The 24,879-nt window shown below is 42.1% G+C and overlaps 3 protein-coding genes and 2 long non-coding RNA genes across 8 annotated transcripts in view; 2 read left to right on the forward strand and 3 right to left on the reverse strand.

The window, feature by feature from the left end:
• LOC104910746 (alcohol dehydrogenase 1-like) overlaps positions 1 to 3,747 on the reverse strand; it is a 6,512-nt gene extending 2,765 nt beyond the window's left edge. Inside the window, exons 1-5 of the mRNA XM_019615129.2 lie at positions 3,294 to 3,747; positions 2,607 to 2,708; positions 611 to 752; positions 246 to 333; positions 3 to 127 (exon numbers count right to left, since the gene is read on the reverse strand). Coding sequence (XP_019470674.1) covers positions 3 to 127; positions 246 to 333; positions 611 to 752; positions 2,607 to 2,708; positions 3,294 to 3,311 — 475 coding nt within the window. The 5' untranslated portion in view covers positions 3,312 to 3,747. The remainder of the gene's footprint in view (positions 1 to 2; positions 128 to 245; positions 334 to 610; positions 753 to 2,606; positions 2,709 to 3,293) is intronic.
• Positions 3,748 to 6,294: 2,547 nt separating this feature from the next.
• LOC100545163 (alcohol dehydrogenase 1) lies at positions 6,295 to 16,854 on the reverse strand. Its single transcript, XM_003205750.4, has 9 exons — positions 16,696 to 16,854; positions 14,789 to 14,890; positions 13,660 to 13,798; positions 12,389 to 12,476; positions 12,060 to 12,282; positions 11,213 to 11,473; positions 10,608 to 10,743; positions 8,807 to 8,945; positions 6,295 to 7,695 (listed from the first exon to the last, which is right to left on the reverse strand). The coding sequence occupies exons 1-9, from the start codon at positions 16,711 to 16,713 to the stop codon at positions 7,671 to 7,673; spliced, it is 1,131 nt and encodes a 376-aa protein (XP_003205798.1). The 5' UTR covers positions 16,714 to 16,854; the 3' UTR covers positions 6,295 to 7,670.
• On the forward strand, positions 9,380 to 10,632 carry LOC116216571. Its single transcript, XR_004159632.1, has 3 exons — positions 9,380 to 9,437; positions 9,841 to 9,960; positions 10,555 to 10,632. It is a non-coding gene; the product is annotated as an uncharacterized LOC116216571 (long non-coding RNA).
• Positions 13,731 to 24,879, forward strand: part of C4H4orf17 (chromosome 4 C4orf17 homolog) — an 18,802-nt gene continuing 7,653 nt past the window's right edge. Inside the window, exons 1-3 of one of the 4 annotated variants that reach the window (XM_010710027.2) lie at positions 13,737 to 13,814; positions 17,975 to 18,706; positions 24,614 to 24,791. In XM_010710027.2, coding sequence (XP_010708329.1) covers positions 24,695 to 24,791 — 97 coding nt within the window. In that variant the 5' untranslated portion in view covers positions 13,737 to 13,814; positions 17,975 to 18,706; positions 24,614 to 24,694. Of the gene's footprint in view, positions 13,815 to 17,040; positions 17,120 to 17,974; positions 18,707 to 19,156; positions 21,284 to 24,613; positions 24,792 to 24,879 lie in introns of those variants that run through there. The other 3 variants (XM_031553117.1, XM_010710026.2, XM_019614803.1) reach the window with 3 other exon arrangements.
• Positions 22,402 to 24,879, reverse strand: part of LOC104910729 — a 5,023-nt gene continuing 2,545 nt past the window's right edge. Inside the window, exon 2 of the long non-coding RNA XR_004159631.1 lies at positions 22,402 to 23,458. This is a non-coding gene — a long non-coding RNA (uncharacterized LOC104910729). The remainder of the gene's footprint in view (positions 23,459 to 24,879) is intronic.

A 24,879-nucleotide genomic window follows, 5' to 3' on the forward strand; every position in this document is an offset into this window, starting at 1 on the left:
CAGGGTGTACTCAGGCACAACAGTGTATTCTGCAAAGGTGCTGTTCCAGAGGAAGTGATGGATCCGTTTCCCTTTGCAAGTGAATCTGCTGGTCTTGTCAGGCAGCAGGTTTTGTGGTTCAGTGAGGCTGTTGGAAGTATATGTGTAAGTTGTTCATCACGTAAGGTACATGTAAGGTGTGTGCATGTCAGAATTGTTGACAGTTTAGCCTGCTTGGGTAAAGGGGTAGGTGAAAACAAACTCACTGTGATTTCAGGCAGTAGTTGGAGTCAGGATTCAAGCAGAAGCTGCATTCTCCACACTGAGGAAGTGGAAAGAGAATGACTTTGTCTCCTGGAACAAAGCAGATCCAGCACTGTTAGCTGCCTCTCACTCAGCGGCCTGTTGGTGTGCCTCTGGTGAGCTTTGTGATGACGGCACCCTGGCATGAACGCTCTGCTTTCCCTGTCTGAACAACACGTTCAGAGCCCGCCTCAAGCACTTTGTGGTATGGATGAGGAAAGTGTGTGTGAGAGCGTAGCACAATTGGTGTGCAGCCAGAGGGAGTTTCTGATCTCTGGGCAGCCTTACAGAATTTGAGAGCTGAGTTCTGGCTGCATGTGTTGGTTACCTGGTTTCACAGAAGTCACTCCTTCTCCAATGCTCTCCACAATCCCAGTTCCTTCATGGCCTAGGATGACTGGGAATTCTAGATCAGGAAATGTACCTTCAAGAACATGGTCATCTGTGCGACAGATTCCTGTAGCCACAATCTGTTAGCGGTGAAAGTGCAGAGAACATTTGGAACAATGTTGATTGGCTCTGAGACCCTCAGTGCCTTTGTTGTGGGAACTATGAAATGTCACATAACTGTGCTTTGGTGGTTTTTTGCTCCACCTGAATGCTTATTGATCTATGGGGTCCAGTATTATTTGCCCCAGGATTCTCAAAGAGCTGGCTGATTTCATTGTGGGTCCACTCTTAATTATTTTTCACTAGTTTGGGAAATCTGGCGATGTTCCTATCTACTAGCAGGTGGTATACTTCCCAGTTGTCAGAAGAACAAGAAAGACAATTCTGGTAGTTACAGGTCTGTCAGTCTCACTTCTTTGCCTGGCAGAATTGTGGAGTAGATTATTTTGGGAGATATTGTAAAATACTTGAAAGATAATTGGTCACATCTAATGTGGGTTCACATGGGGGGAAAGTCCTGCGTAATGAATTAATGTCCTTTTACAACAAGGCTAACCCCTCACCCCACCCTCCCTCCCACTTGACCAAGAGAAGCCTTCTTGGCTTTTAGCAAATCTTTCAGTACCTGTCTTTATCTTTCAGGACCAAATGTCCAGCATACAGCTAGAATGAAACATAATTCAGTGGATGAACAACTGGCTGATGGGTTGGGCTCAGAATACTATACTAAATGTGGTCATAACTACCTGGTGACGAGTCATAAATGGGTTTTGTCAAGGCTCCATCTTGGGGCCAGTTTTCTTTAATGATTTCATCAATGATTTGGATATGGAACTTGATGGTATACTAAGTAAGTTTGCAAATAATACTACATTAGGGAGGGGCTGTTGACTCTGTAGGGGGCAGAAAGATCTTGAAGAGAGATCTTGACAAAATGGAGAACTGGGCAATCGCCAACATATGAGCTTAACAGGAGAATGTGCTAAATTCTGCGGCTGGCACGGGCAACTGAATGCACAGAATGGGGGATGAGAGCCTGCAGAGCAGTCCTATGGAGAAGGACCTGGGGGTTCTGATTGCTGGCAAGTTGAATCTAAGTCAGCAGTGTGCCTTGGCACAGCCCATGGGGCGAACCATACCCTGGAGTGCATCACATCGAGCACTGCCAGCCAGTCAAGGGAAGGGATTGTCCCACTCTGTTCTGCACTGGGCCAGCCTCACCTCGAGCACTGTTCGCAGTTTTGGCACGACAATATAGGAAGGACATAAAACTATTTGAGAGTGTCCAAAAGAGACTTACAAAGATGGCGAAGGCTCTGAACAAGATTTGTAAGGAGTGGCTCAAGTCCCTTGCTTTTTTAGCCCAGAGAAGGGGAAACTGAGGTATGGTCTAACAGCAACCTTACTCCTTCCTCATGAGTGGAGCAAAGCGGCAGGCGCTGAGCTCTGCTTGATGGTGGCAGGATTCAAGGGAGTGCAGTGGAGCTACATCAGGACAAGATGAGACTGTGTGTTGGGAAAAGGTTCTTCACCAGAGGCCAGTCAGACATGGAACAGTCACCACAGGGCAGTGGTCACAGCGTGAAGCTGCTGGAGTTCAAGAAGCATTCAGACACTGTTCTCAGATATAGGATTTGAATTTTGGGTGGTCCTATGTGGAGACAGGAGCTGGATTCAGTGAGCCTGGGTCCCTTCTAGCTTTGGATATTCTATGGTAATATGATTCTAGAAACAGCTTGACCACCACTGATCCCCATGATTGATCCAGGAAATTGGGAAGGAGACAAACATTACTACACACTAACCTAGGGAAAGATTAAGCTTCAGTGCACCCTGATTGCCAGTGGTTATATTCAAGCTAAATCCTCCGAAAAATATCCCATAGTGGAAGGAGGGAAAAAAAAAAACCCAAAAACAAACCAACATGCTTTTACCTTGACACGCACTTCGTGTGCCTTTGGAGGTGCAACCTCTATCTCCTCAACAGAGAGTGATTTGCCCGCTGCCCAGGCAACTGCAGCTCTGCATCGGATAACCTGGAAGAATGGGAGCGGTGTGGCTGGGTGAGAAGGTGAGCCTTTGAGAAACAGTAATTGATTAAAAACAGGTCAGTTGGTGGTTTGTCGGCCTCTGTCAATAGCACAGCTCCAAGGAAGTACTAACTGCTCATTGTGCCCTGGCCTGTGCCCTCCCAATGACCGCTTCAGCAGCCTGTTCTTTCAATGGGATCCTGCGGTCTCCCTCTTGCAAGCAGTTCCCGAGGAGAGGAGAGGACTGAGGCAGTTCTGGAAGGAAACTGAATCGCACACTGTGTTCCTGGACAAGGAGTCTGGAGCAGAGGAGCAGCTGGCATTCAGGTAGTGTTCATAGCAAAACAGCTACTCAGTTTTCAGCGGGAGAAAGCTGTTTAAAGCTCCCCCGTGCTGGGTAAGCTACTGCCTCACACAGATTCTGACGCGCTGCAGCTATATGAGAGCAGAGGCTTGTGTAAGTCAAAGAGGTTTGGGTGAGACAGGGGAGTCAGAGAAAAGATGGTCTGCAGCCCAAGCGTGCTGGCTGAGCCATTCCCAGGGTATCTCTGTGGGAGGGCAGAAGGAAAAAAGGCAACAAGGCGTCCTTACTTTTCCAGTAGTGGCCATGTGGTCTGAGAGGAGCTGTCTCCAGCAGTGGCAGAGGATGGAGGCTTGGTGCCGTCTGTCCGTCTGGACCCGTGTCTTGCGTGGAACCCCTGAGCGCAGCTGGGCACCGCTGGCTGCAGGTGAAGGTACAGCAGGGGCGGGCTGGGAGTCCTGGCGGAGGGCCAGAGGAAGCTCAGAAGAGAGTGGGAGAGGTGGTTCCCCTGCATACAGGGGTGGGTGCTGAGGGCGCAGTGAGCGGGGAGGAGGTGGGCAGAAGCAGGGAGGTACCGATGGTTGGCAGCTATGCTCTGTGGGGAATACGTAGAAGTCCTCCAGGATGGCTTTTATTGGCGGCTCAGCCTTTTGGGGAGACTCCCCACGCCCTCTGAAAGGCGCATCAGAGCTCAGAGAGACTTTTTCTCTCTGGCTGCTGGTGGAAGAGCTGGAGGGGGGGGACTCCCATCACCACCTGTGCTTCCTTAGACACCACTTGATACCAACGAGAAACCTTTGGCCTGGCAGCAGTTTGCCCCAAGGTATTTGTGAAAAGGTTAATAATTACAAAAAAAACACCAAGATAACTGTGATACGGTGAAGTCAGGGGTGGGAGCTTGTGCTTGCCATTGGCAGTGAGGCCCAAAACCCAGCTTCCAAGTCACATAAGCCCTCTCAAGTTTCCCAGCTGTCCCCTGGGGCTTGGAGGCCCTCTTGGGTGACTGTGGCTTCAGGCATGTGAAAGTACAGCTGGTTCAGCTCAACATCTGCGCACTGATGATCAAGTTCTGCCATACTGTTTTGAGGCACCTACGCCCTTGGCGTTCCCAAACCCATGCGCACTTAGGTCATCAGTACTTGACTTTACGTACTCTTGAACAGGACAGAATTTAGGAATTTTGTTTATGTTTCTCTCCTATCTAGGAATTAGTGCATGGTATCCCATGGGAAACTGTCCTCAGGAAGATAGGAATGGAACGTTGCTGCCAGCACTGTAAGAACACCTTTCCGAGAGCACAAGAGTTCTCCATCCCTCAGCATACGAAATGTAACAGAGGAGTCAGGAAACGGGCATGGCTGAGCACGGAACTGCTTGTCAGACTGAGGGAAAAGAAGGAAATGTATAAGCAGTGGAAGCAGGGATAGTGGCCTGGAAAGAATGCAGGGATGCCATCTGAATGTGCAAAGATGGGATCAGTAATGCCAAGGCACAGATGGAACTGAGCTTGATGAGGAATGTAAAAATTAACATGATGGGGTTCTAGAGAAACAATGGTCAGAATAGACAGACAAAAAAGAGTGTACTTCCTCTAGTAAATGAGAAGGGAGGACTAGCTTCAACAAACATATAGAAAGCCGAGGTACTCAGCAAGTTCTTAGCCTCAATATTCATTGGCAGCCAGGCTTCAAGCTCAGTGAGGGTAGATTTACGTTAGGTGTAAGGAAAAAATCTTTTACGGTTAGGGGGGTGAGGCACTGGAACAGAGTACCTGGTGGTTTGGTTGATGCCCTGTCCCCCCTGGAGACTTTCAAGGCAAGGCTGGATCAGGCCCTGGGCAACGTGATCTAGCTGTGGTGTCCCTGTTCATTGCAGGGGAGTTGGACTAGATGACCCTAAGAGGTCCCTTCCAACTCTAAGGATTCAATGATTCACTAAGGGCACATTGTGTCTGACCAATCTGGTGGCCTTCTATGATAAAGTGATGGCAGTGATTGATAAGGGAAGGGCAATTGATGTAATCTATCTGGACTTCTGCAAGGCCTTTCATATGTTTCCATACCACATCCTCATTTCTAAATTTGAGAGATATAGAATTGAGGCTGGACTATTTGGTGAAAAAAGAATTTGTTGGATGGTCACAGCCAGAGGGTTGTGGTCAGTGGTCTATGTGTAGATGGAGGCTGGTCATGAGTCATGTCCCTCAGGGGTCAGTCTTGGGATTGGTGCTCTTCAACATCAATGGTCTAGATTGTAAGATCAAGTGCACCCTCAGCAAATTGACTGATGAGACTAAGCTGAGTGGTGCAGTTGATACAACAAAAAGAAGAGACACCATCCAGAGGGACCTGGACAGACTTGAAAAGAGGGCCCATGAGAACCTAAGTGCAACCAAATCAAGTGCAACGTGCTGCAGTGGGGTCAGGGTAATCACAGATATGTGTACAGACTGGGAGAAGAGCCCATTGAGAGCAGCCCTGCTGAGAAGGACAGGAGGGTCCTGGTGGATGAAAAGCTGGACATGAGCAGTAGTGTGTGCTTGCAGGCCAGAAGGCCAACAGTACCCTGGGCAGCATCAAAAGAGGGGTGGCCAGTAGGGCAATGGAGGTGATTGTCTCCCTCTACTCAGCTCTTGTGAGGACCCATCTAGAGTACTGCGTCCAAGCACAGAGTCCCTAGTAAAGGAGAGATGCAGAGCTGCTGGATCTCATATGAAGAAAGGAAGAGAGAGCTAGGCTTGTTTGGCTTGGAGAAGAGAAGGCTCTGGGGAAACCTCACTGCAGTTTTCTAGTGGATGAAGGGTGCTTTCATCCATGGAGGGAACTGACTTTTTACACACCCTGATAAGGATAGGACAAAGGAAAAAGAGTTTGAAACAAAAAGATGGGAGATTGAAGTTAGGTGATAGATGTAAATTCCTTATTTACTTACTGGAACAGGCTTCCCAGAGAAGCTGTGGATGCCCCATTATTGAAGGTGTTCAGGGTCTGGGTGGATGGAGCCCTGATCTGGTAGGTGGCAACGTTGGCCACAGCAGGGGGTTGAAGCTAGATGATCTTTAAGGTCTTCTTCAACCTAAGCATGATCTCTAGTATCCTCCGTGCAGAAGGGCAGTGCTAATGGGTGGACAGGTGGTGGAGCTGTCTCTTGAGGCATGGCAGCCCTGTGCTGTGACAGTGGCTTCTGCTCCATAGAAGTACAGCTGAGCAGCCCATTCCCGAGCCCTACCAGTTCAGCCAAACATCAGTGTGTTCATGACCAATTAATTACTTTCTATTCCCACTAGACAGGTTTAATCAAATTTTTTTTTTTTACTTCTGTTGAGCTCATGATTAAGATTTATCTTAGCTGATACAGAAAAGCTTTGCCTCCACAGACAATGTTTTGTTAGAAGCCACTAAGAACTGAGACATTATGCCCCTCTTGTTTCTACTGAATTATTACAGACAAGGATCAATTACATAGAATTGAAAGCCTGCTCCTGCTCCCCATTCCTTGAACAAACATATCAGTGATCCAATTCATGCTGTTGGTTCTCTCACACTACCTGCCCAGCTGATTCAGCCCAACATCTATGTGGTGATGATCAAGCTTTGCCACGCTGCTCTTGAGTGCCTGAGCCCTTGGTGTTCCCAAGCCCCTGGGCACTTACAACAGCAAAAATGGACTTTGCATGTACTTTAATCTGCTTTTATGGTCCACAAAGAGTCTTTGGACCTGACTGCACAGATAATGCCACATAAAGAAATCCTTGATGTTTGGGTCTCCCTTGCTGTGCAAGCTGGGTTAAGTAGACGCTTATGTTTGAGCAGCTCCTGCTGATAGGTCTAATCTCTCAGTAAACCTGTCTTCAAATCATTAACCCTGCTGGCCTGCTCAATTACTTGTTCAGCTGACATATCTTGTATTCTTTGTCCCCTTATTTCAGCCTCCTTTACCCAACTATTGGGTAACACTATATGTCTACCTTTGTGTACTTCGCCACTTCCAGTAGTCCTATCATCTCTTTAAAAAGATAAGTCAATATTGACCTGTTTTCCAAGATAAAAGTGCCTCTGTCCATGCTTTTAGGTTGCGGAAAGCAGCAAGATTCCGTATTTGTTTTGGCAGCTGATGGGATGCACTGGAATGATACTGAGCTGTACTAGTGGCAGTTCAGGCTAGAGAGTAGCTGATTTTTTTTCATTTTACTGTGTGATCAGATGTAGGAACAGGTTGTATAGTAAGGTGGTTGATTAGAAATAGCTTCTGTTCCTGTTTCCAGATTACATATGCAGAAAAGGCTGTAAGATTGATCTTTTGCAGACTGTCACCTGTCATTGTTTCTTCCCAATTGCTTGGTATTCACAGTTAAAGATCAGAAACCAAACCAAACCTTTCATAACACCTGTGCTAGCAGCACAGGCCGTAATATCATTTTTTGATACTAAGAGGAATAGGCATTGCAATGCAGAAACTTGACAGCAGTAATAAAAACAAAAGATGGGAAGAAAGATGATTATTTCCATTCTTGTTTTGCTTTGCTTGAAGTACTTTGCTTGAAGTCTGGATGCTGAGCTTGATCCTTTTAAGCGAAGGCAGTGGTGATGCTTTTCAGCAATGTCGGATTCGTATCAGTTGTACTGGCGCAGAATGAAGTTTGTACTGCTGCTAAGCCATCAAGAATCCTACAATACAAGGACGCTGCGAATACTGCAATATAAAATGACAAATTAGTGACTAGACAAAGGGCCCTGTGCCAACATCAGCAAAAAATTCCGCCATTTTCTCTGAAAAAAATCAGGCTGTCACTGTCAGCCAGGGTCGTCCTTTCCTCCCAGCCCCAGCTGTAGTAAAACAATGAAGTAGATATACAAAGCCTGCTGCAGATACAGAGAAGAGAGCAAAGTCCAACAAGCTAAATGCACGCACTATCAAATGAAAGAAAGAAGGGAGAGCAGAGCTGAAAACTGCCACGAGGATAGTGGGACCTTCAGCACTGGAATGGAAAGCATTTTCTTTCCCTTAGATTGGAGTTCAAAAAATAGGCTGTCAGCATAGAGACATTTGCCACAATAAATCTAAAAAAACTACCACCATGGTATGAGCATTCCCATTCACTTTTTGGGCTATTTGTTTCTCTTTTGCTGATTAGAAATGGCATGGAAGAAAATAATTAGCTCTACTCTAACTACTTTCTCAAGCAGGTTATGTTGATTTCTGGCATAGATAATGGGGCCTGGAAATTTTAGGTCAGGTAGGTCTTGGCTCTCACCCGCTAGAGTGTAATGGGCCTAATGTGCAGGGACAGCATACGCTGAGCACAGAGGCAGTCAGGAAAGGTGGTAATTCACTTTCTTGCAAGGGTTTAAAAGTTAGTCCCAACTTTTTAATGACTTTGGCTAAATAACCTATTCCTCATCCTAAAACACTTCCTGAGATGGGAAGCTAGGTCTATCACATGTTCTCTCTAGGTTGATGTTTTCAATTTCCTTGCGTGCTCTTTTCCAGTGGGTGCTGACTTGCTGTTCTGTGTGAGCTTTTCTCCCTCTGTCACAAGGACTCTTTGCTCAAACTAGACAGGAAGTAGAATCTAAAAATTCTGCTGAAAAGAAATAAAGCACCCAGTACATTTCAAAATCTATAACTTTGCTACCTTTTGTTAGTACAGCAGCTACTCGTGGACACATACTATTCTAGCCAAGAGTAATGGGCACTGTGGATTGCTTTCACCATTCTCTGTCACAAAGTTAGTCATGCTCTGTCTCACTGTGCAGTTCTTAAAGTTGTTTATAAACAGCTTTTACAATTAAGCAGTGTTTACCTCTTCCCTGTCCTTAGCAGATCAAATCCTTCATTAATTTTAGTGAAAGGAAGGGTGTGGGTTATTAATGGATCCAAAACAAACTTTTTCTTCATGTAATCAGCAACCAGTTTGGGCACTGCATCTTTACTCTTCCAACCTGAAAGAAAACCACAGACTGTGGATAATGAACCATTAAATGCTATAAAAATAGATAAAACTTATAGGGGCTTAAATTCTTAGATAAACTTTCTACAGCAGAATAGCATGATGAAGTACTGCAGTGTAACTTGACCTTCGTAATATAGTGTGCCAAGAGGAAGTGCTGTACTAAGTGTAGCTAGTCTACAGTGGAGTACAGTGTATATGACCAACCAAGCAAGTAAGTACTGTACTGATGCAAGTCTAAGGTTCTGACTTTTGAATCTTAAAGACACCCCCCACACCCTCCTTGTATGGGAACTGCTGAATCACAGCCTGAACCTCTGATTGACCACCTGAGGCCATGAGTCAGCCATAGGAGCACAGGTGAAGGTAATTCAGGTGAAGGCTCCACCTCTCCTAGACCCCATTTAAGTGTTGACTGCCACTGAGGAAGGATCTCTTCCTAGAGATTACTCCTTGTGGAGAATATTGCAAGCCTACAACATTGGTAAGCATTTTCCATTTATTATCTTCCTGTTGCAATAATCTTACTTAGTCTAACTTTCCTGTATATTTCTTAACTATAACATCTGTATAGTCATTGATTATACATGCCTTAGTACTGTTTCATCCTGTTTATTGATGCTTCATTCCCTAAATCACACACAGAAAAACTGACATTCTGTTGGTGACTAGACACTTAATAGGAACAAAATAGGGCAGCAGAAGGGGTTGCCTATTTTTTTCTTGGCTTTATCTGGCACTGCTTGTATCTATAATAACAGGATCTTCTCCCAGAATAACCTAATTCGTCTTTTGCTCTTTTAGTCAGGTGTCTATGGAATGTATCAGAGGAACGGGTTGCAAAAGGGAAAATGCACTGCTGGAAATAAGTTTCCTCTGTCTTCTAGGTCTTTAAGTTTTGTGTTCAGTGAGTTAGGGTTTGCTGAGTGTGAAAATCCTCTGGAAAAGCTCAGAAGAGAGAGCAATTGTGAATGATGGCAGCTTGCTGGGCTTAACCTGATAAGCAGGTTGGTCTGAACTGAATGTTCTTTACAGTTCCCGACTCTGTCTTTGATCCCTGTTCTCCCTTCTTTTTTTCCTCTTCATTTGTCTTTTCTGTCCTTATCTCTTTCTTGTCCTGTCTTTCTCAATACTTCCACTTTTGCTCTTTCCTGTCTTTCATTTTTCTTTTTTTCCCCCCGCTTTCTTTTCCCTTTCTCTTCCTTTTCTCCTTCCTTTCCTCATTCTTCCCATCTTTTTTCCCTCTTTTTATGCTACTTTTCTCCCGTTGTCCTTAGCCCCCATCTTTCTCCTCATGACTCCTTTTTTTAATCCATTTTATCTACTGCTCCTTCTACATGCACCAGTCCATCTGTCTTCTACCCTTCTGGGCCCTCTCCTCTCTGCCTTTTTGTTTTTTTTCCTTCATTCTCTTTTTTTCTTTTTAATGTTGACATTTTTGTGCCTCTCATTCCCCTCTTCCTCTCTGTTTTTCTTTCTCTCCTCTGTTCTTCAGTAACCATTTGATAATAGTTCCTTCATGAATTCTTTGTGCTACTTTGTTAGCAAATTAGTTATCATTAGTATGTCCAGCTATCAATAATCCACTCCCTTTGATTCAGGTTAGCAGACAAGTTTCACAAGCCAGCCAAATCACATCTGTCCAAGTCCTCACCTCCAAAGACGGACCCTTTCCAGGTGCGACCACTGAAGAGAAGCATGGGGTCAAAACTAATCTTCTGTGCTGCAGGGGGCACTCCCACAATCACGCTGACTCCATAGTTGTAGTGGCAAGAGGCCAAGGCCTCAGTCTGCATTTAAAACAGAGGACACACCAGTGTCATGCAAGTCTTGCCCTCAGGGCACAAAAACTTGATTCCTTCTCTCAGGGATCAGCTTGCATTTCCAAATCAATTTCTGTAGCTAACACCATTTTATCCGCTCTTATATTTTAGCTTGTTCTGTTTTCCAATTTAGTCTTATTAATGATAAGACACTCTTGGATAGACAATGTTGAGTTTAGTTATATATGTGAAAGTGAGTCACCCTGCTTAGATTCCTTTCCTATTAGAATTTACATTTAAGATCCTTTTCTTAAGTTTTTGAGTATGCTTCTGTCCCTGCATCTCACTAGGTGATGATAGCCAGGCTTCATAGGTTTCAAGTTAACTTAACGCTTTACCAGCAGCTCTCAGCTCCTCACTACTGGTGCTTAGTGGGTTAGAGAAGAGACAGCTAATGAATTAATGCCTCTTTTGACCACATCTTTTGTTTGCATACCATGGTCTCTATACGGCCGATGACCTCAAAGGAGTAGTCCACACCCTGGCCAGTCATTTCTGTCAGCACTTCGTGAATGGGCTTCTTGAAGTCTTTAGGGTTGATGCACTCGGTGGCTCCCAGCTCCTTGGCCTTGGCAAACTTGTCCTTGTTGATATCGATGGCAATGATGCGGGATGCTCCAGCTGCCTTGCAGCCCATGACAACAGAGAGGCCGACTCCTCCGAGGCCAAAGACAGCACAGGTGGAGCCTGGTTCTACCTATATTAACATGGCATCCTGTTACAGTCCACATAAAGTACATAGCATTTTCTTACTATCAATATGTTCTCACCTAATCTACTTCTATATTAGATCACCTGTTGAGAAGACATTTGCTTATGCATATGTACTAATGCAGTAGCCAGCTACACTGATATAATCCTATATGCAACTAAGATAGGCATTAAGATCTGTAGTGTCACTCCACTGGAAATAGTGAAGTCACAGCTGTAAAAAGCCACATCCATGTACTGCTACGAATTCTTTGAATTTACTGTGTAAAGTCTCAGAATAGAGGAAGCCTGAAGTTACAATAAAATATCATCTCTGTCATAACATTTTTTGAGGAGTGAGAAAGCTAGAGGTCTGAAAGAAAACTTAGCAAATTGCAATAAAGTTTTTTTAAAATTGGATTTTCAATTGAAGACTTCTAAATACCTTAGAGGAACTGAGGAAGGCAAAGAACTAATATCTTCCTACCACTCTGAACAAAGCAAAAAGAACATACGCCTGCTGGCTGCCATGCTGGCACCTTGCTTACAGGCCACACAATTCTGAACAGAGCAGAAACACCTACAGTGTTTACCTTGGCAGTCTGCAGAGCAGCCCCATAACCAGTTGAGAATCCACAGCCAATCAGACAAACTTTTTCCAGAGGAGCTGCAGAATCAATTTTGGCTACAGCAGTTTCATGTACTACCGTGTATTCGGTGAATGTACTTGTACCAATAAAATGATGAATTGCTTTCCCTTTACAGGTAAACCTAGAGGTGCCATCAGCCATTAATCCAGCAGGTGAAGAAGAAATCCTTTTGAAAAATAACCAGACATAATGGTAAATGAGATCTATCATATGTGGTCAGTTTTGGGTAAGTTAAAATCAAATAGGGGTTGCAAGTAACCTAGGAAACTCACTCATTTTTACTGCACAAATTGCCCTTGGTGCTTAAGCAAGATCTGCACTCCCCACACTGTGGAACAAAGAGTGGAATAACTGCGTCTCCTAGAAAGAAAACAGTAATGATTAAACAAGCAGGCACACAAGAAGCATTCAGGTAAAAACATAAAACAAGTACTTTAATTCCTAAAAAAAAAAAATGTGCAGTAGGACTGTAGTGCTGGACTTATTTCTTTCCACTGCCTCTCTCTCACATAGCGGACATCATTAATGCATTTCTGACAACTGCTTTCAACATACAAAATCCTGGGTTTCTTTCACAGAAGTGAAACTGAGTTATGCCTTAAATCTTCAAGACTGCTGTCATTCACAAAGTATTCATTCAGCAGCTTTTTGCATCTCTACTTACTAATACACGGCTGAGGAAATAGATTAAAACTGACATCTTCTAGGGCAGGAAGTTGGCATGTTAAGGTAAGAGAACTGTAACTGTTTGCAGAAATGGGAAATAAGTTAAGCATTAATTTGCTAGCTCTCCTGAGTTGTCATCTTATTTAAAGTAATTATCAGAGAAGCAGCAATGAATGCAAGGTAAGACATCTCTAGTTCTTTAGTACAATGATGCCAATTAACTAAGTAACCTGTGTTCTCAGTGCAATCTTTTACCATTTCCCACAGCAACAAAGTATGATAAGTCCCTAAATTGATAATCTCTGCTGCAGGTTAATTTGTGATTTGACAGTTCTGAAATGTGGCCAATACTTCATGTGTTCAAAGTCAGTTTCTGATTTCCATTAAGAAGTGGAAAGTGACCTACAGAACACAAAATGCACATACATGCACAACATACAGGCTTAGTAATCATTCTGCTAAATGAACTTTGCAGGTCTTGGATCTTTTCCCCCTCCTTCCCCTCAACTCAGAGGTAGGTGGGGGTGGTGTGTGTATGCACAAGCCTGTGCTGCTGTTTCAGCTCACCAGGAAACATGAACAACAGAGTGATGCATCAAGTTCTGGAACCAAAACTTATGAGAAAAAGCAGCTAGGGCTATAATTGAAATTTAAAATATACATTTTTGTTGAAGCAGAAATCTCTAATACAACTTATTATATATACTGACCTGCTTTGAACAGCCTTCACACTTGCAACACACTTGAAGTACAGAGGTGTTAAAAGTGCATTAGATAGGTAGTCCTTTGCAATACAAGTGTTCACACATAATAGGCTTCAACTTAAACAGGAGCCTGAAAACTCAGCACAGATTTTGTGTTCAGTGCTGCTTCATACCTGGCTTTAATGAAGTTACTTTCTCTCCAACACTTTCTACAACGCCAGCTGCCTCATGCCCAACGATGATTGGAAAAGGCATAGTCAGTGCACCAGTCACCACATGGTCATCAGAGCGACAGATCCCTGTGGCTACAATCTGATTTAAGAGAAAGGTGAGAATGCTTCAGCATTTCACTAATGTCATGTCATATGTAAGTTGTCATATTTGGAGCAGTCCCTTGCTTATCTCCAAAATTACATATGCACACAATAAAACTAAGGGTAAAAACACTCAATTGCTCGACTCCTAATCTTCATTGTTTGCATGTCTCTAATTTACAAACCAAAACTCCTCTGTGAATGCTTGCTGTGCCTCCTGTATCAGGAGTCCCACTGATTGCTGGGCAGAACAACAGCTGAAGAACAGAATAGAATCAATTCTTATTTTTATATTTACACACAGATATAAAACACTTATCTTAGTACTACATAAAAAGTATTGAATTAAATAACATTTCTATATAAATATTTATCTTGTAATTTAAATCATAATTTTAAGATGTTAAAATTTTTATTATGCAGTAGTAAAATGTTGCTTGTAATTACATATAATATGATCATTTATTATATTTTTATACATGTATATGTTACATATGTAAAAAAAGCCATAAAATCTCAGCCATACATAATATTCTACAGCACATTTTGTCTTTTCTTGCATTCAGTTGTATTTGTTTTGAAAGATTTAAATATGCCTTAACAGCTTTTATTCTGACAAGTGCAGTTGTTGACCCCGTGTAGGGGTTCTCCTCACCCATACAACACTTAAAACTGCTCTAAAGCAATAGCATCTGAAGTGCAACAGATATTCAACACCCAGATCAAAAAGGAAGCACCCAGTTCTATTTCCTAGCACATATCCAAAAGCAAGGCAGAAAGTAGTTCAAAGCAAACAAAAAAGCCCTCTTAAAAAGAGACACAAGATTAGATTTATGACTTGCAGCATATTGCACAGGAGCTCACTGAATAGCAACTATTTACCTACTGAATATTTTCCAAGACCACATCCTAGAAATCTGCAGAAATAATTGGCTAAGCAACATTAAATGCAATTTGTAACACTTCTTTAAAAAAAAAAATTAAATACCTTAATACGAACTTCATGTGCTTTTGGTGGGGCAACTTCCACTTCCTCAAGAGAAAATGGTTTATTTGCTTCCCACAATACTGCTGCCTTACATTTAATAACCTGCAAAAAGAGCAAAGGTAGAGGGAGAGACTCTTGCAATGAGAAGGTCAATACAATAAGATTCTTAACATTTGTACATGCAGAATTCCTGCTCATAGAGGAAGAGGGAAAACTAGGAAAAAAAATTAAAAACACCACCAAAGTCAGTATCCATAAGTCAGGGTTTTTTTGTTTTTTTTTTGTCCACCAAAATCATGCCTGACTTTGTTCGTATTTCTGTCCCCATTATTTGCTCCTGTTCTTTTTCGGTGGGGTCTTCTCATCACAGAACTTTACACAGCTAAAGCTCATGGAATAAGATTTTTCCACATCTCCCTTAAGGGGAACAGTCATTCCATTAGGTAAGATGTACTAACTGCAAGTCCTCAGGTGCTATTATCTTATGAGCAAAACAGAAGAGAATTAAGTCTATGACACCAGAAGTTCAGCTGTGCCTAAGTATCCTGTGTGACTTGGGACCCTGCCATACAGTGTGACACCGCTGTGTTGCATGCTTCTGGGAAAGAAGCATAAAAAGCTTTGGTATGAAAAGTTAGCTAAGTAAAATAGGCATGTCTAGCAACAAAATGTCAACTGGTAACAAAGAAAGCGAGTACTAGGAAATAACAGACCTGCGATGTAAAATAGTGCACTTTCAGTAGCCAGATGTAAAGTGGGAAAGAGCAAGAGCTTTGAAAAAGAGATATGAGAGATCTGCACTAAATCTAATGCTTCCAGTAAAAAAAAAGTTACAAGTGAAGCAAGATTACATTTTAAAGGACAACATTTTCTAGGAAACTTCCCTGAAAAGAGAAAAAGGACTTTATTGCACATCGCTCACTAATGATTTCACAATTTGCAAACAAAGTCTGTGCAATGTTTCTGAGAGCAAAGATAACCAATAACTGTGGATCGCTAAGAGCAAATGAATCTCTCATGCAATTAGACATTGGTTAATTAGGCTGTATTCTGATGGCTGACCATGAGCTTTTATCAGCTGTAACAGAATCCCCCAGATGAGCCAACAGCACACTTGATCTATTATGGCAAGCACTAACTGGAGTCACAGCATATTTTTTCCTACTCATGTTTTCTACCACCCTTACAAGTCACGGCAGCAGAAGAAAAGCAAGCTGTAGAAACACACCCTTTTAGAGAGGAGGAAGGTTATGTTACATGGTCACACAAACTGCAAGGTAACTTGCATACTGCCTCAAAGATTAAATACACTGAAAACAAAGTGTGGTAACTCCACCACAACGCTCCATCACGCTCAGGCAAAGGCTAAACAGAGAACTGAACTTGGTGAATTTACCTCTGCTTGATGGTCTTAACATATGCACAATTGCACTCTAAAATTTAACACAATGTTTTCTAAAGATGACAAACTTAGTAAATTTACATGAAATGTAAAAAAGCTAGAAAAACTTAGAAACAGCCTGAGATCTCAGAAGGGAAAGTGATGCAGCTGATAAATACATTTATTTGTCAAAATACTTACTACATTATATGTTAACACAGTCAATCGGAGCTTGAAATTAGCTTTATTCTTACTCTAATGTTATTAGCTTATGTTGCCTCAGTATTTAAATAAATTGAAGTTATTGCCTCGAAGAGCCTAGCAGCCATTTCCTGGAGGAGTACAGTGGTCTGCAAGGAAAAGCAGCTCTACTGCACCAGCTTTCTCCTACATTCCCATTTATATCACCCCATCAGTATTTCTGGTGTCCTTGCAAAGAAACTACATTTATAACACATTACTCAGCTGCAGCAAAGAAACTTTTCCTTAAAAAACAAACAAACAAACAAAAAAAAACTCAGCTTACTTTGCCCGCTGTGCTCATGTTGGCTGGCACGTCTGTTTTGAAACTTGCTCCCACAGGTACTGAGTAAAGCTGCTGATAGCACAGTCCTGGCCAATGCCCTGGAAGCTGGTCTTACAAAGTGCTTCTGCAAATGTTTAGCTCCAACATTTAGCCAAGCTGCTGAGCTTAGAGTCCCACCCCTTACATCTAATGCACCAGCAAGAAAGTGAGCCACCCATCTGCTGAAATCTTTACAGTTTACTGTTTTCCCAGACCCTTTGACACACTTATCCCACCCTTTTCATAGCCCATCGATGGCTGGCCTCAGCAATGATGGAAAGAAAGCACAAGCCCTGGCTGGAAGCTCGTCCCTTTTCCCTCCTCTTTGTGAAGCTGTCTTCCAAATCTACAGCTCTCAGGGGCACTGTGGAGGCAAGGAGAAGGGGTGAGCAGCTCCTGAATTCAAAATAGCAGGGTCATGGGAACACAAAGTCTTTGCTGAATTATATGGTTAACACTCTTTAGAGCTCAGCTGATGTATCAAAACACATTATTTGCAAGCTGCTTAAGAAACATACGCTGTTAATCTGTGGCTCTATCTGCTCCTCTGACTCCTTAAGTTTTACAATCTGGCTACTCATTGATCTGTTGGAATGGCTTTCAGTAAACAGTGACCAAAGACTACATGCTTAGTCATGCTGACTGGAAAACAAAAGAAGAGAGAGGACACGTGTTTCTTAACACAGTGCAACAGCCTGCTTGTTTTGCAAGTGATTGCTCGACCTGTTGTATCTGATAATATCAGCAAGCCCCCCCCTCTCCTCACACACCCACACACTCACCCTCTCTGGGTACAGTGCCCTGCTGTGAGGGGTTGTATTGCCCACAGATCATGAGGAGCAGAGATCAGAAGTGAAGGTGCAGGTGTGGTAGGGTATGCTGAAGGTCATCATGCTCCTTTGCAGACTCAGTGGACCAGATTAAGTTCCAGAGTCCTGTAGCCTCAGGTGAATCTTCAGAGACAGCAGGAAGTTCCAGCAGCCTCAGAGGTGTACTTCAAGTCTGTTAGGGATGCAAGCCCTGTTTAGTCCAGGTTAGAGGAGCAAAGATCAAGAATCCCTGCTAAGGACTTAAGATTTAAAAGACCCATGGAGCAAAAAGAAAGGGGTTACTTAAGGCTTCCTATGGAAAGAGTCCAGAGGTGGCAACATGACACACCTCTGGGGCACAGCAGACATCAGGGAATTGATCCATAGTCTTCTCTCCTCTTCTGAAGCTAATCTCCTCTTTCTACTTCCAGGATCTTTATAGCATGATACAGCAGTGGTCATGATTCATCTCGATTGATCTTGAAAATACAGAACTATAGGCAACACAGAAATTTCACCTGTTTTCAGTAAAGATCATAGGCAATCTAATTGCATAAATACATTGATTTATGATAATTCTACTGATCAGCTATTACTACCTGTAGTATAGCAGATACTACATGATATGCTGAGATGCTGTGTGAACTGTATGGTCTTCGTGGCATGTCTAAGGCAGAAGACTCACAGATAAGCCCCTCATTGGTGAAGCTCACAGATGGACACTAACTGGGCCATTACATCAATGGAAGTAACAAATGCTTTCTCCTGTGTACTGCTTACAGTAATACACTTACAACAACTCACTACCACGACATCAAGATTATGCAGCTAGTCTTCATGTCTGAATTTTCTGTTATACCAAACGGGCCAGTTTAGCTTGTGCTCTCTCATTAAGCTGCTTGAATGTGGGCTTCTAACCACCTTGGTCTGAGCCCTTTTCCCCACCAGCCAGAGATCTCATGCTGCAACTTTGACACATTGTCTGGAAAAGACGATGTATACAGATGGAAAACCTCAAAAAACTAGAAGGACTCATTTCTCACACCCAGCAAGAAGATAATCTGCTCTCCAAATCGCTATACATCCCACACAACCATACATCTCTACGAGTGGAGTGACAGCTAAAAAGCTCAAAGTAGACAGCTGAGAACCTCTAGGAAAATGTAAGTGATACCACTCATCTCAGATGTTGCCTTGTTCTGTCAAGTTTAGAATTTGTGAGGTGTGGTGCTATTAAAAAATTGATAGCATAACACAAAATGTCAACACAAAAATCACGTGTACAAAGAAGCTTCTGAATTTTGCCGTAAGGCCTTCAAGGTAGAGTATGTTCTGTGTGCTCTGTCTGGAAATACACCCAAAACACCATAGTATTCATTCCTGTCATGTGCAGACTTCTTTCACAGTGCCTAAGGAGGCAAGACCCAGTGACTTGTGCTTCCTAGAAAAACCTCAAAAAAAAAAAATATCACAGAATGGCCCAGGTTGGAAGGGACATCAAGGATCATGAAGCTCCAACCCCCCCACCACAGGCAGGGCCACCAACCTCCACTTTTAATACTAGACCAGGTTGCCCAGGGCCCATCCAACCTGGCACTGAGCACCTCCAGAGATGTGGCATCCACAACCTCTCTGGGCAGCCCATTCCAGCACCTCACCACTCTCATAGTAAAGAACTTGAATTTCTAGTCCAGTCTATTCCTTGACAGTTTTATTTTTCCTTTCTTCCCTTCTTCCAAAGTTCCCATCTATTTTTCCTTGTCAGTTTATCCACTGATCCCTTTATTTCCTTTCCTTTCCCTTCCCTTCAAACTCTCCTTATCTTCACCTTATGGCACACTGACTCCTTGGAAAAGTTTTTCAAGGAATGGAATGGAAGCTGTGATCTACCTCCCTTCGCCAGACTGAGTGCATCCAGTCTGCAGGTGTAGACAGAAATGGTCTTTAGGAAGAAGGTGGTAAGAAAAAGGACCACGCATAGAGCCAGTGAAACAAAGGTTGACATGCATAAGCATGCTGCACAAATTATCTGTGTTGTTCTGTCAGATTGCTCAAGACGCTGGGAGCAGGGCATAGGCTCAAAGTCCTGGCATGCAGGGAAGCTGCAGTGCCTCCTCTTTTTGGCTTGCTCTCACAGGCCCTCAGGCTCAATGCTCTGTGCCTTGATACTTGCCACAAAACATGCAACTGGCCCCAGACTCTATCCTGTCTGGTTCTAGGGCAGTTCACTACGAAAGTATTTCTTCTTTAAGCTTAACTATCAAATCTTCCTTCTTATGCAATTAAAACATGGTAAGTAATCACTTTATCAGCCTTTTATCTAATTCTGTCCATCTGAACATGTGGCACTAATACTGCCTCTCCGTTGCTTCTCTCTCCAACCTAATAAGGTTCAGCAGATCCTAGCGAAGTGTAGAAACAGCTAAAGGGAAAGAAAAACAACTGTGCAAAAACTATGCCAGATTTGTTAGTGGCTGTTGAGCTTGTAGACACAAGAATCCAGGGACAGCCTTTTCTACATGGGGCTTACAAAGCAAATGATAAGACTCTTCGGGGCTTCAGGATCAAAAACTAGCACCTGCATGGGCTGCTTATTAGCTAGGTTTTGCTATCAGTTGCCTTCTTTTCTTAGCTGCTTAGCCTGTACATTACCCAAATACTTATCAAAATAATTAACACAAGAGTTACACCAGGAACTCTCCTTTTCCCTCCAAAATGTCAACAAATTAGCAGACAAACCTGTTTTATCTTTTGCTTTTCTCCCATTACTTGGAGAAATTGCCTTGTATTTCCAATCTCAGCAAGTCACAAAAAGGGAGAGAGTGTGCCTCCTTTTCCTGCATCTGAAGCTGAGACACACTCACAGAATATCCTGTGATTTAGTGTCTATGTAACATTACATATAAGCTTGGAGAATTTCTAAGACCAGAAAACTGTTCAAGAATTGTAAACTCAATTTAGCAGTTGTCTGATTTTTGTCTTTCAGACAGACAACCAGGGTAATAAATTGTAGACAGTTCATGCTGTGTCTTTTCTCATCTTAAATTTCCTTTCTGTTACTAGATGCAAATGCCAATCCCATACTACATTTAAGAGCCTTACAGATCAATGCTAGAAGACATTTTCACAGACATTCATCCAATAGATCCCATGAACTCAAGTTTGTGATACCAATTTCATATGCTGCAAATGAACAGAACTACATAGCACTGCACTTATACTCCAGAAAAATTCCCGAAACTCCTGAAAAGCCCTCAAATCTCATTGGAAAATGTGAATTTTCTTGAACAGCCAAAGCTAATGTCAGGTAGTTTTACAGTCCTGTAGGTCACCATTTCTTCAATGTCCACATGGAAACATTAATTCTCTACAGAAACTAAAATTCCTCTCATGTTAAAGCAAAAGAGTGGTGAAATCAAAAAGGAGGAATTGGAAGCACACAACTATTTCTCTTGACTAATGAGAGACAAATATGAGGCTGCGTTGCTTCCATAGTAGCGTGTGCAGCTCAGATGCGTCACAAAGAACAGGAAGGATTCCATGGTCTCCAACCTTCACCACTCCCCTGCCTGCTTGTGGGCTGCTCAGCACAACAAGCCAGGCTGCAGCCTCCTCAGCTGCAAACCCCTACCCCGGGAAGGTTGCTGCCTACTGAGGGAAGTTAACTTGCTGTAGCTGGATGGAAGGAACTGCCAACCTGGCATCCTGGCGAGGAGGCCCTCTGCAGCACTGCTTCTCAGGTAGTTTGATCTTTCTGTGCATTACAACACTGCAACTTCTTCCATGCTCTCCAGGGAAGAGTTGAGAACTGGTAACATAACAATCATCAGGTGAAGGTACATCATCTCTCACGAGCCCATTAAGGGAGTCAAGTTTAAGACTACTCTAAATAACTACTGTATGTACCTTCCCAAAGGAGTGTTTTTTTGAACACAGCAACGATAATCCACGTTTTGGCTGTGATTTTATTATGATAACAACAGTGCTAGCTAGTAGCACTTAACTTTACTAATTTAAATATTAACACAATGTTGTGACAAAGTAACACGTCTAAATTCCCCAAAACATTGTACCAGCAATAACTTTATGTAACACTTTGAGGTTTTTAAACATTGGCAAGATTTTAAACTTTAGTTAGACATGGTTCATCCTTTATAGGTAGACAACAAAAGCATAAGTAGTATATGCAGAAAATCAAAAGACCCAGGAAGAGAAAGTATCTTCCACTCCTATAACTTAATTTATAGGCTATTTTTAGTAAGCATTTAATCTTAAGCTTACGAACAGTACGCATTATGGTAAACAATATGTAATTTAAAATAAATACAAAATGGCTTTGGAAAAGCTAGTCTCTCAGTTTATTTTCTTTAAATCAAAATTATAAATGCTTGCTAGGAAAAACAAATGCAATCAGATGTAATACAAATCAGCAGTTTTTGTTATTCTAATGAGTCAGTCAATCCACTACAACCAACACCATAAATTTTGTATATTTTACTTTTTATGTCAGGAGATACAGCTATCTTTCATTTGTATTATGTACTCTGCATCCAATCTATGGATTGGATGGAGAATAAAGATGTACCAAAAAAAAAAAAACAACCTATTTCTATGGTTAGCCTATCTTTAAAAAAAATTCTTATCAACTTCTCTGCTGATATATTTTGGTATTTATGTTTAGAATAGATGAAATCTAGGCTAGACTGCAGTGCTAGTACAGATATAAGAGTTTCTCATGGCACAGAGGGTTTTTTTTTTTTGCACCCTTTAAAGCAGCCTTTGGACAGACAGATGCCTGACGGTCAACAATCCCGATAAGATGTTTTGCTCAACAATCATTTAACACAGAAATCAGACCAAACAGAAGGCATGTTCTTTACTGAAATCACATCAAGACAGCAGCTCTGAAAGACAATGCCTCACATTTGTAGTGAGCAGATCAGGCGAGCTTCGGCTAACCAGTGTTCACTGCTGTTGCATGTTGCTTATAATTCATATCCTTGAAGGCAAGACAATTTCCTTTCTTGCAGGAGAAAGTCAGAAGTCAATTTTCTTTCATCTTTCTGTGTTGACCACAGTTAAATATTACTAAATGCAGCAGTAAAAACAAAATAAGTTCAATATGCTATACAATTCAGAGACTAAACACTTCGGAAAAGTACATAAATCATTACATTCTATGGCAGGGAATTCAACTGGAACTTTGAACTCTCTATGATGATTAATCCATTATGCTATATCTTTTCTGCAATCTATCATTTTTATACACTAAAACTAAAATTTTTCATTTAAATACTTTTACAATAGTAGAGAATAACACAAACCCATCAAATACCCACTGCTATAGAAGACAGTGTTAATTAGCAAGAACAACTGCTTCAAATCTTGTTTCACAGATGAAATGCAGTTTTCTGCTTTGAAATTAGTATTCGTGTTTATTGTTTTCTCCTAAACAAAACTTCTGATTTCATTCCATAAGAATTTAGAACAAGCCAGCAGAGCTATAGTAGTAGAAAACGTGGTAGTGAGGTAAAAAATGACTTCAATCAATTTATGAATAGTTAAGTATCAAGAATGATTAGAAAAAATTAATGAGTGCACTCTGACTGATATCAAAGAGCACGAGAAGCACTGAGTACATTTGTTACAGCCACCATGAAATCAGGTTATCTGGCAGACTGCTTGGTATTTTTGATCAGGACTAGTTTGTGCAAGGCAGTGGTCTGCAGGAATAACACCAGGGAACCTGCAGTGTACAAGTATTGCTGTATGTGATCAAAACGGCAACTAAATGGTATGCAAACCATATATAATTGAGTATATAGGCTTTAATCACTTACTCCTTTCTGTCTTCTACTTTGTTGTTTTCAGCTCTTGTTAATAAGTCATGTTATTTCCTCAAGTATTCCACATGCCTCCAGGTACGTACAAAAAAAAAAAAGAAAAGAAAAGAGATCTTGCCATTAGCTAAAAAATAAAATAAAAATCCTGTGAAATGTTAGTTCCACCCTACCACCACATGCCCTGAAATGTAACCACATGGGACATGACCTTTTCTTGACTGTCTAAGAGGGCATACAATGACCTTAACCCAAGAGCTTCAGCTCTGAGATTTACACTTTGTTTTCATATGGGGGCAAACCTCACATCTCATGGCCTTCTGCACACATTGTGAAATCCCTCAGTCCACTCAATTTTTTTTTTTCCTAAATCAGACACAGTCATGGAGTAAAAATGTAACTGTGCAAAACATAAGTGTTGCTTGAAAAGATGTCTTCATCCTTTCCCAATCCTCTTTTCTCCACATATTCCTTAAAATACGAACAGCAACCACATACTGCTTCCTTACCCTAATGGATAACTGATGAATGCTTATTCTGTTCTCGTGGCTGAGCAGCCCCTAAAGGTTTATTTTCCATTTTTTATTAATTTGGTTCTGAATCATCACAAGGTGCCTTAAATACGACACCATTCTTAGGATGTTCTTAAGATGTTATAGTAGTAGATATTCTAACCAAGGTGTCAGGAGCAAAGAACACTGAACATCAGTCATTCGTACTATATGGAAGGTAAAAATAAAAGTAACAGTAAAAACAGCTATTAGTCTATTATTCAATTTCTAAACCCAAAATCTAGAAGCAAGACACCAAGTATTTAGAGAAATAAGACTTCCACTCTGCATACACCACCTTTAGAAATCAAGGCCTCAGCATTTCTTTTGCTGTCAATACTTGTCCCTTCACTTCCCAAGTCAGAAAGCAATCTACTCCTGTTTCAGTGTATTTTGTTACTACAAAAAGGAATCTCACTAGGCATGTCAATGGGCAGCGAGCTCTTGAGCAGAAACAGCGAGGCAACAGAAGCAGTTGCAAAGCAACCACAGGCAGTATTAGTTGTCAGGGGTAACTACTTAGCCATGGAGCAGTAGGCAGCTTGCTTCCACCCTCCTGTGCTTATGGTTCTCCAAAACACACATGGAAGAGGTAAAATAACAGTGAAATATTTAGAGACTAAACACTAATTGAAGCTTCCTCTACTTTTATATGTCAATTCCTGTTCTTCACTTCCAGCATTCAGCCTCATTTGGAAAGCCTAAGAGCCAACCCACTCTACAGTAAGACACTCTGCAAGAGAATAGGAAAGCTTACACAATGAATACATGTCAACATTGTTCTCGCTCCAGGAGCTCATGGGTAACATACTCCTCTAGGAACGTTCCCCACCCTCGGATGCTTTGCCACATACAAGGTAAGAGCTGTACAGAGATCACACGGCAGCCCCAGACTGCCTTAGCAAGCACAAAGAGAAATGTAAGCTAACACAACTTTGTTCCAAA

Source organism: Meleagris gallopavo, chromosome 4 (assembly GCF_000146605.3).
Source record: "Meleagris gallopavo isolate NT-WF06-2002-E0010 breed Aviagen turkey brand Nicholas breeding stock chromosome 4, Turkey_5.1, whole genome shotgun sequence".
In the NCBI taxonomy this organism is placed as follows: Eukaryota; Metazoa; Chordata; class Aves; order Galliformes; family Phasianidae; genus Meleagris; species Meleagris gallopavo.